Source organism: Entelurus aequoreus, linkage group LG04 (genome assembly GCF_033978785.1).
Source record: "Entelurus aequoreus isolate RoL-2023_Sb linkage group LG04, RoL_Eaeq_v1.1, whole genome shotgun sequence".
NCBI classification, from domain to species: Eukaryota; Metazoa; Chordata; class Actinopteri; order Syngnathiformes; family Syngnathidae; genus Entelurus; species Entelurus aequoreus.
In genome coordinates, this window is record NC_084734.1 from 23,251,070 (window position 1) to 23,262,569 (window position 11,500).

At 37.7% G+C, this 11,500-nt stretch overlaps 1 protein-coding gene across 1 annotated transcript in view; it reads right to left on the reverse strand.

The window, feature by feature from the left end:
- tsc22d3 (TSC22 domain family, member 3) overlaps positions 1-9,598 on the reverse strand; it is a 116,441-nt gene extending 106,843 nt beyond the window's left edge. The window contains exon 1 of the mRNA XM_062044398.1: positions 9,509-9,598. Coding sequence (XP_061900382.1) covers positions 9,509-9,562 — 54 coding nt within the window. The 5' untranslated portion in view covers positions 9,563-9,598. The remainder of the gene's footprint in view (positions 1-9,508) is intronic.
- Between the last annotated feature and the right edge of the window lie 1,902 nt (positions 9,599-11,500).

Here is an 11,500-nt window from a genome sequence, read left to right on the forward strand (position 1 = left end):
CAATTTTGTTTTGCTCAAACATAAAATAGTTTTGATAGGCTCCAGATCAAATGTGACGCTCGTTAGGGAAAGCAGAAAATGGACAGATGGATGAAATAGTAGTGGTTACCTCGTCTCATACACAAAATAACTGAAGTTGCAACCTAAGTGTAAATGTAGAAACGTACATTCAACAGTAAGACTGTTTTCCATCAGTAGCAATTGATGTACTACAACCAGAGTTGTGTACTACCAGTGTATCGACACTAGAGGGCAGTGAAAGTCGACAAAAGGCCCTCTGCTGAGACTATTCAGTTCATCCTCCTCCCGAGGCCGCCAGCGGTCAGACAGCATCAAATCCTCACACTGCTCTGTGAGATATGGCTTTTAATCCCTAAGCTTCTTACTGCAGTCCACTCGTCTTTTAGAAAGCGGGCCCTACAGGTCGGGCAAGGCTTCTAGTTCCAGTGAAGCACAAGCCCTTTGCAGAAAGTCTTTCATCAAGACCAAGAATGTACAAAATAGTGAGCATTAGACGTCGTCTGTGAAGCAGATTCAGGCCATGACTTAAGCCTGGGAAGTAATTATCGCTGTCAGGAAAATGAGCTGGTTTCCCCACCCCCGACTGTCAAGGCAGAATTTTTCACAGCCTCTCTCAGCCTCGTTTTCTTCTCATTTGTTCTCTGCTTTATCTCCCACTCTGTGTCAGCCATCTTTATTGACTTCATATCTGCCACTGTTGGCCCTCTGATTTGCCTCAGCTCACTTTCTATCAGCTTTACTCAACATTTTGGACATTCCTTCAGTGGTGTCGTTCCCCACTTTCACGGAAGTCAAAGAACGCAACATTGCTGCGCCGATTCTGTGCAGTGTTGTTTAAGAACGTATGCAGAGCTTCAGGAATAATTGTTGTTTGGGGTTTAGTGCTCCCCTGCAGGCTTTTAGGATGATGTGGCTACCTTGACAAAAACATGGCTACTGTACTCTGAAGTAATAACTCTGAACAAGAAGTGTCCTGGCTGGTCCAACTACACAACTCCCAGCAGGCAGAAGACATTGACACAACATTGAGAACTTGTTGAATTAGGTCCTATGTTGAGCAACTTTATCCTAATATTGCAACAACATACTTTTTGACGACGTTTAATCAATGTTGGGTTCTAACGTTGATTTGACCATTGAAATGTGGCCATTTCCCAACCGATATTCTACAACACAAATACAACGTTGAAACAACATGCTTTTTGATGACGTTTAACCACTGTTGGGTTGTGACATTGATTTGACCATTGAACTTTGGTCATTTCCCAACTAATATTCTACAACACAACTACAACGTTGAAACATGCTTTTTGACGACGTTTAATCAATGTTGGGCTGTGTCGTTGATTTGACCAATGAATTGTGGGCCTTTCCCAACCAATATTCTACAACACAAATACAATGTTGAAACAACATGCTTTTTGATGATGTTTAATCAATGTTGGGTTCTGACGTTGATTTGACCATGGATTTTTGGTCATTTCCCAACCAATATTCTACAACACGAATACAACGTTGAAACATGCGTTATGACGACATTTAATCAATGTTGAGTTGTGACGTTGATTTGACCAATTAATTTTGGTCATTCCCAACCAATATTCTACAACACAAATACAACCTTGAAACAACATGCTTTTGACGATGTTTAATCAATGTTGGGTTCTAACAGTGATTTAACCATTGAAATTTAGTCATTTCCCCACCAATATTCTACAACACAAATACAACGTTGAAACAACATGCATTTTGACGACGTTTAATCAATGTTGGATTGTGACGTTGATTTGACCATTGAATTTGTCATTTCCCAACCAATATTCTACAACACAAATACAACGTTGAAACAACATGCTTTTTGATGACATTTAATCAATGTTGGGTTCTGATGTTGAAATCAACATCAGAACCCAACATTGAATTTTGGTCATTTCCCAGTCAATATTCTACAAGACAAATACAACATTGAAATAACATGCTTTTTGATGAAGTTGATTTGAGCATTGAATTTTAGTCATTTCCCAACCAATATTCTTCTAGATTACAAATACAATGTTGAAACAACATGCTTTTTGAAAATGTTTAATCAATGTAGGGTTCTAATTTAACCATTGAAATTTGGTAATTTCCCAACCAATATTCTACAACACAAATACAAAGTTGAAACAACATGCATTTTGACGACGTTTAATCAATGTTGGGTTGTGACGTTGATTTGACCATTGAATTTTGGTAATTTCCCAACCAATATTCTACAACACAAATACAACGTTGAAACAACATGCTTTTAGACGATGTTTAATCAATGTTGGGTTCCAACGTTGATTTAACCATTGAAATTTGGACATTTCCCAACCAATATTCTACAACACAAATACAACGTTGAAACAACATGCTTTTTGACGACGTTTAATCAATGTTGGATTGTGACGTTGATTTGACCATTGAATTTTGGTCATTTCCCAACCAATATTCTACTACACAAATACAACATTGAAACAACATGCTTTTTGACCATGTTTAATCAATGTTGGGTTCTTACGTTGATTTAACCATTGAAATTTGGTCATTTCCCAACCAATATTCTACAACATAGATACAACGTTGAAACAACATGCTTTTTGATGACGTTTAATCAATGTTGGGTTCTGACGTTGATTTGACCATTGAATTTTGGTCATTTCCCAACCAATATTCTACAAGACAAATACAACGTTGAAACAACATGCTTTTGGATGACGTTGATTTGACCATTGAATTGGTCATTTCCCAACCAATATTCCACAAGACAAATACAACATTGAAATAACATGCTTTTGTAACGTTGATTTGAATATTGGTCATTTTCCAAATCAATATTCTACAACACAAATACAACATTGAAGCAGCATGCTTTTTGAAGTTTGTTCAATGTCAGGTTTGGTCATTTCCCAAACAACAACGTTGATCCAATGTTAGACACCAACGTCGTCTCAGTTCACAATTACAAACCCCGTTTCCATATGAGTTGGGAAATTGTGTTAGATGTAAATATAAACGGAATACAATGATTTGCAAATCCTTTTCAACCCATATTCAAATGAATGCACTACAAAGACAAGATATTTGATTTTCAAACTCATAAACTTTTTTTTTTTTTTGCAAATAATAATTCACTTAGAATTTCATGGCTGCAACACGTGCCAAAGTAGTTGGGAAAGGGCATGTTCACCACTGTATTACATCACCTTTTCTTTTAACAACACTCAATAAACGATGGGAACTGAGGAAACTAATTGTTGAAGCTTTGAAAGTGGAATTCTTTCCCATTCTTGTTTTATGTAGAGCTTCAGTCGTTCAACAGTCCGGGGTCTCCGCTGTTGTATTTTACGCTTCATAATGCGCCACACATTTTCGATGGGAGACAGGTCTGGACTGCAGGCGGGCTAGGAAAGTAATAATAATAATAATAATAATGGATTAGATTTATATCGCGCTTTTTGTATTGTTAGATACTCAAAGCGCTCACAGAGAAGTGGGAACCCATCATTCATTCACACCTGGTGGTGGTAAGCTACATTTGTAGCCACAGCTGCCCTGGGGTAGACTGACGGAAGCGAGGCTGCCAGTTTGCGCCTACGGCCCCTCCGACCACCACCTACCATTCATTCATCATTCATTTCATCGGTGTGAGCGGCACCGGGGGCAAAAGGTGAAGTGTCCTGCCCAAGGACACAATGGCAGCGATTTTTTGGATGGTAAGAGGCGGGGAGCGAACCTGCAACCCTCAGGTTTCTGCTCTACCCACTACGCCACGCCGTCCCAAAAAGTACTCGCACTCTTTTTTTACGAAGCCACGCTGTTGTAACACGTGCTGAATGTGGCTTGGCATTGTCTTGCTGAAATAAGCAGGGGCGTCCATGAAAAAGACGGCGCTTAGATGGCAGCATATGTTGTTCCAAAACCTGTATGTACCTTTCAGCATTAATGGTGCCTTCACAAATGTGTAAGTTACCCATGCCTTGGGCACTAATGCACCCCCATACCATCACAGATACTGGCTTTTGAACTTTGCGTCGATAACAGTCTGGATGGTTCGCTTCCCCTTTGGTCCGGATGACACAATGTCGAATATTTCCAAAAACAATTTGAAATGTGGACTCGTCAGACCACAGAACATTTTTCCACTTTGCATGAGTCCATCTTAGATGATCTCGGGCCCAGAGAAGCCGGCGGCATTTCTGAATGTTGTTGATAAATGGCTTTCGCTTTGCATAGTAGAGCTTTAACTTGCACTTACAGATGTAGCGACAAACTGTATTTAGTGACAGTGGTTTTCTGTAGTGTTCCTGAGCCCATGTGGTGATATCCTTTAGAGATTGATGTCGGTTTTTGATACAGTGCCGTCTGAGGGATCGAAGGTCACGGTCATTCAATGTTGGTTTCCGGCCATGCCGCTTACGTGGAGTGATTTCTCCAGATTCTCTGAACCTTTTGATGATATTATGGACCGTAGATGTTGAAATCCCTAAATTTCTTGCAATTGCACTTTGAGAAACGTTGTTCTTAAACTGTTTGACTATTTGCTCACGCAGTTGTGGACAAAGGGGTGTACCTCGCCCCATCCTTTCTTGTGAAAGACTGAGCATTTTTTGGGGAGCTGTTTTTACACCCAATCATGGCACCCACCTGTTCCCAATTAGCCTGCACACCTGTGGGATGTTCCAAATAAATGTTTGATGAGCATTACTCAACTTTATCAGTATTTATTGCAACCTTTCCCAACTTCTTTGTCACGTGTTGCTGGCATCAAATTCTAAAGTTAATGATTATTTGTAAAAAAAAAAATGTTTATCAGTTTGAACATAAAATACGTTGTCTTTGTAGCATATTCAACTGAATATGGGTTGAAAATGATTTGCAAATCATTGTATTCCGTTTATATTTACATCTAACATAATTTCCCAACTCATATGGAAACAGGGTTTGTACAACTGTTTTGCAACGTTGTTGCAACGTCAGTTTTAAAATACATGTACTGTATGTTTAATCAACATTGTATCAGCGTCTTGAGCCTGCTGCGCTACTAATGTAAAAATGGCATCATTGCGATATAGGTGTGGGTGCCAAATGTAGTACTTTTTTTTTTTTTTAAATGTCTGTACTGCCATACATGCTGCACACTGACTACTCTAAAGTGTATCCAAGGTTAATTTCTATATTGTCCCTTAAAAGGATACAGTGTACTCATATACTGTCATAAAAAGTATTGCCGTTTGTTGACTACAAAACATGGACGACAGCGAAGAAAAATTCATTAATTCGTTTTTTAAGCCGGTGGGTTCAAAGCGTAGGAAAAAGTTGTGGCTTATAGTCCAAAAAATAATAGTAATAGGTTACGGCGGGTTTTTGTGTTGCTTTTTTGTGCTGTAAATAATTTTAAAAATATATATTTTTAACTTGATGGAATAAAATGATGGATATTACAAAAACAGTGACTGCTCACACTATGCACATGCCGTTATAAAGACAAAAACAGATGTGAGGGCCTTGGAGGTACAGTACTAATACATGCTTCCTTGTGTCGATATCGACACACACATGCTCTCTGCCTGGACTGCTGGTGCAATTGTGCATAACAACTTTTCATAAAATGGAACAAAAAAAGGATCAATACATCATTGATTATCTATACCGGAAGCAAAAATAAATGAAACCACATGGGACTAAACGCATGCCATTAAGATCTGACAGTTTGGATGTGGATAATCTCTCAGGGTATTTTGACATCACATCCTTTATTTTACAATACAGAATAGCTGTACTTAACCCTTCACAAAGGTGGGTAGTTACGCGTTACTTTTTACTCCGTTACATTTACTTAGGTAACTTTTTGGATAAATTGTACTATGTTTTGCCAATTCAACGTAGGCAGTAGTGATGTTTGATTGTATTTCACCAATCAAACAAACACAAAGTACAGCTGAAATAGGTCAGTATTTTTTAAGTGTATGATAAAATAGAGACCTACTTACTTGTTTAACTAGTATCAGAATGTTCCCAAAAGAAGACGCTTTAAATATGTGACATCACGCCAAACTTCCTAAAACAATTGACTGAAAAAGCGATCTTTTTGTATGTCTCTGATGATCCTAATAACCACAAATACCATTTAAACACATTTAAAAATGACCAACAACCTCAAATAGCAGTAGAAAGTTGTACTTATCTGCTAGATCCGTAGCTTTAAAAGGTACTAGCGCTAGCTAATTAGCATGCAGCATTATCTTCTTTTACTGTATTTACATCAAACATAGCTAAACAAGCTGAAATGACCACAATCGCCCCCTGGTGTACGAGAGGCACACTGCATATGGCCATCAGTCACATAAGAGATAAGAGCATGGAAACTACCACTTCACATATAGCTGTGAAAATAGAAGGAATCAGAATAATTTAGTGCATAGAAACGTACTGACTGTAAAAGGTGACATGACGTCAGACAAGGCAGCAAAAAAAATCTTCAATGATTACTTTCAAACGAGTAAAAAGAATATTAATATCATGTGCTGTCATGTGTGTCAGTAGAAATGTTCACATTTCAGCTTACAAGAATTTTACTTTTAACTACAGAAAACATGTTCAAATAAAGCTTACATGAATGTTATGTTTCACACACACACACACACACACACACACACACACACACACACACACACACACACACACACACACACACAACCTACAATAGTAGTCTAAGAACCATTCAAAAATAACTACCAAATAAATCAGAAGTCACTCACAAATTACACAATACTTGAGTAGTTTCTTCACAGAATACTTGCTCTTTCTCAAGTAATCATTTTGATGACTACTTTTTACTTGAGTCATAATGTTCTAAAGCAGGGGTGTCAAAACACATGGCCCGAGGGCCGGATCAGGTTATATCCGGTCCCCGGGATGAGTTTGCCAAGTATAAAAATTAACCTGAAATTTTTGAATGAAAGAAACAGTTGTTCTAAATGTGTCCACTGGATGTCGCAATAGCAATTATTTTTGTCTTTGTAGATGATGCTACATATGTACAAAATAAACTACATGTTAGTACATCAGTCGAGGAAAATCAAACTATAATATCCTGTAATTTGATTTTGATATAATGTTTCTATCTTGATAGATTGAAAATTAACACCAATGAGTTGACTGATGAACATTATCACATAATTTATTCAGAAAATATAAATAACGACAAATAAAGTATATATACTGTTAACCGCAACAGGTAATTGTAAGAAAACAAAAAACACATTATGATTTGTACCATTTCAGAATGTGCTTGTTCTATTTTTAAACAAAGAAAACAATCTGAAGTTGTCTTTATTTTTAAGTTATCGTGCCTTGATTTCACCAGTCCAGCCCACTTGGGAGTAGATTTTTCTCCATGTGGCCCCCCGATCTAAAATATGTTTTACATCCCTGCTCTAAAGTAAAAGTACTCTTACTTAAGTACAATTTTCAGGTACTCTACCCACCTCTGACGCTTCATAGGACATTTATTGAAATCGACGTAAAAAAATTTTAAGAGTATATTTTATTGTTTGCGGCATGTGAGTATGTGAACCCTTTCAGCTTTCGACCAAATGTTAATTTGGTACCGTAGCTATGCGGAGACCTAAATGGAATCAAAAGCGTCGGCAGCATGAGCAGAATACCAAGCTCAATAGTCTTCCAATGCATGGTTTTCGAAGTGCATCTATTTTTGGGTGCTTACAGCATGGTCCCAACAGCAGCCCAGCGGAAGAACGGCCGTGTTTATTTCCAACTTTCCTGTGTTGTGGTGACGACTGAGGCCTGTAAAAATGGAGTCAAAGACAACACAAGCTGGGGAAGGTTGCACTTTATCCCGTGTTGGATTGCTCGGCGACTGATTGACTGCTGCTGAAAAAATGCTTTGCAAAGGTTTGTTTGTTCCTGCAGCTGGAGCACTCACCATTTGTGTGGGGCCAGTCTGAGAGGAGTTTGTCATTTCAATGGGTATGAGCAGGGGCGCCGAAAAGGGGGGGTAAAGGAGACGGATTCTAGGGGCCCATGATGGAGGGGGGCCCAGAGAGGCCCCTCCCTAATGATGATGAAATTATAATACAGGGGGCCCTGTAAAGATTATTTTCATGGGGCCCAAAATCCCTAGCGGAGCCCCTGGGTATGAGACTTTTTGTCACAATAGTACACAGTAAAAGTATGCACTTTTTTACTCACTGACAAGTTCTTCAGGTTTTTTCACAGCCGTGCCCAAACTTAAAAGGGTCAGTTGGACTCAAGAAGGACACAAAGGGACAACTCAATCCTCTTTCCTTGTGATTTATTGATGTTTGATTTGAAGCAATAAAATAAAGTGGGTTATCGGTGTAAATGAATGGATGAACAGAATGAATAGTCAAATAGGTTGATAACCTTAACCAAACAGAAAAAAAAAAAGTATTTCATAAACATACATCATAATACATGCTTTGCTTTCCTTTAAATCAATCCAACCAAAATTAATTTCCACAGATTGGGCCTAGGTTTAAGAATAAACTTAAACATTTGCAACAATATGAATGAAATTAAATTTAAACAATCAATCCTAATTATAAGAAAAAACATAATCACTGATAACTAGTGATGGGTCCGGCAACACCGATGCATCGGTGCATGCGTCAAGCTCATAGAGCAAAACCCTGTGTCGGTGCGCATACCGCTTTTAGAAAGTCACGTGACCAATCATGAGCTGTTTTGGTCACGTGTCCGATACACGAACTGTGTCGCACTGACGCCTCCTCTGTGCCCTGTGAGCGGGTCTTTTCTACAGCCGGAGAAATAATCAATCAATCAATCAATCAATGTTTATTTATATAGCCCTAAATCACAAGTGTCTCAAATAACTAAGAAGAGAAATCGTCTAAAATTGAATACGTTGGAAAAATTATTTTTTTAATAAAAATGTGTAAAAAAATAAAAATAAATTCCCAGTCCACAAGCATCCTCATTCACAACACGTTCTCTTAGATTTCCATGTTATGATACATGTTCACATTATTTATTGACTGTATCTATCTAAAAAAGATTAAAATATGTTTTTATTTAAATGAAGATATGAAATAATCCTAAATGAAATACAATGACTTGGTTTATATTATTGTATATATTAAGTCATAAAATCAGTGTCAGTTGAGTCGGTCCATAGGTTGCCTGTAGGGATTTTTAATGTCCAGCAGATGTCAGTATTTAGTGACACAGTATTGACACAGTATCAATACAGTTTTGCAATGTGTCGAAACACTTCATGACGCTTTATCAACCCATCATTACTGATAACTTTTTAAATTTACTTTCAGTCAACTTAAACCATTTTGTAAACATCAGTGAAATTATCTTCTTTAAACATTCTCCGCAGTGACATTATCTTCTTTAAACATTCTCCTCAGTACAAAACAAGCAAACAAGCACGTATTTCCCTTGGTTTCCTCACCAGTTGCATCTTCTGAGTCCACGCAGGAGCCGTCTTCCTTCCTCTTAGCAGCATGTCAAAAAGGAGTGACTGACTGAAGCTCAAACATTTTGAGCATGTGCTCTGAGCAGGTGAACAGGTGAATTCAATCAAACCAATCTGTTGGAAGCAGGTGGAGATGTTCAGCCCTCAGCTCTCACTGTTGCCCCTTCAGGCCTGGAGTGTGCTCTATAAATCAGTGGTGTTTGTGCTGCTCTGTACTTTGACTTGACACTCACATTTCAGTAGCTATTTTGCGATCCTCTCAGGGGACAATAATAGAACTTGAAACTTTAAAAAGGTAAAGGTACAAAACTCAAAACCAGTGAAGTTGGCAAGTTGTGTAAACTGTAAATAAAAACAGAATACAATGATTTGCAAATCATTTTCAACCTATATTTAATTGAATACACAGTGTTACTGTTCAAACTGTGTGTTAATAATACAATGGCCTATTATACGTATTAAATAAAACCTCTGCCTTGTTTGTAATTAATTCGTAGGCCTACTATGCTACTGTATTTTAATGTTGGTCATTATTGTGGTACTTGGAAGGCCAAGTTTTTTCTGCGGTGGTATTTGGTAAAAAAGATTGACAACCACTGATTGAGACAATATTGCCTTGTGTTGAGTCATTTTCAGCGGACAGTAAATCTATACAGCAATCCCTCGTTTCAGACGGCGATAAATGCATTTCTGTGATGTAGGAATCAATAATTGTAAATCAAATATTTTCAAAGAGCATAAAAGACTGTTTACTACCTTCTAAATACATTTTTGGGGCTGAGCCCATCCGTGGCCGTGATACTGAACAGCTTAATATGATTGGTTTGGTCTCATCTACTGGCCAATACTACTATGGGTTTATATTTTTACTTCATTCAGCCATGTATATCCTTGAAAATGCCTAATTTAGGGCAAATATGTTTTATAATATGCTTTAAAAACATATTTAAAAAAATCAGCGATGTGGTGAAACCGCGAGGGACAGCAGTACACTGACTACTCTAAAGTGTATCCAAGGTTAATTTCTATATTTGCCCTTGAAAGGATACGGTATACTCATGTACTGTCATAAAAAGTATTGCTGAAACAAGAGAGGTGTACTCGTTTTTGTGAAACTCTGTATCGGTAGGAATATCCTTCAAAGGGTTTTTGGTCTGTGTGACAGCAATAATTTAGTCAGTGTGCATGCACAACAAGCTCGACACTGCCAGGTCACGCCGCATGATGCAGAAAACAGTTTTAAGCCTTTCCCTCTGATGTATGTCCAACAAAGCGGCGTGATGTTCTTCACCGCGACGCAGACCGGCGGTTGTGGTTTGCCACAGCAACACAAACACAATGTTGTCCTGTTCTTTTGGTTCATTGTCGACTCCAGTTGGTGCTTAGAGAACAATTGTCCTAGTAAATTACACTAAATGTACTTATGACAATTGATTATCAACAAGAGGTTAACATCTCCTGCATTTGAGTAAATGACAGTTGGTCTTCATTATGTTTGCTTGTTGCAAAAAATGGATGACTAAATCAGATCAGTAGAAGAATCCAGTAGTTTCAAGGAACATTTGACCTACCATGTTTCATATACTTGTCAAAATGTCTTGTAATTAGACGAATATTTTCAAGAAATGTTTTGCATGATTTACATGGGATTTCGTAAATTACATTGCATTTCTTATATTGTTCTATTTTGTCTTTTGGATGTACAAACCCCAAAACCAGTGAAGTTGGCACGTTTTGTAAATCGTAAATAAAAACAGAATACAATGATTTGCAAATAAATTTCAACCTATATTCAATGGAATGGACTGGAAAGACAAGATACTTAACGTTCGAACTGGAAATATTTGTTATTTTTTGCAAATATTAGCTCATTTGGAATTTGATGCCTGCAACATGTTTAAAAAAAGCTGGCACAAGTGGCAAAAAAGACTGATAAAGTTTAGGAATTCTCATCAAACACTTATTTGA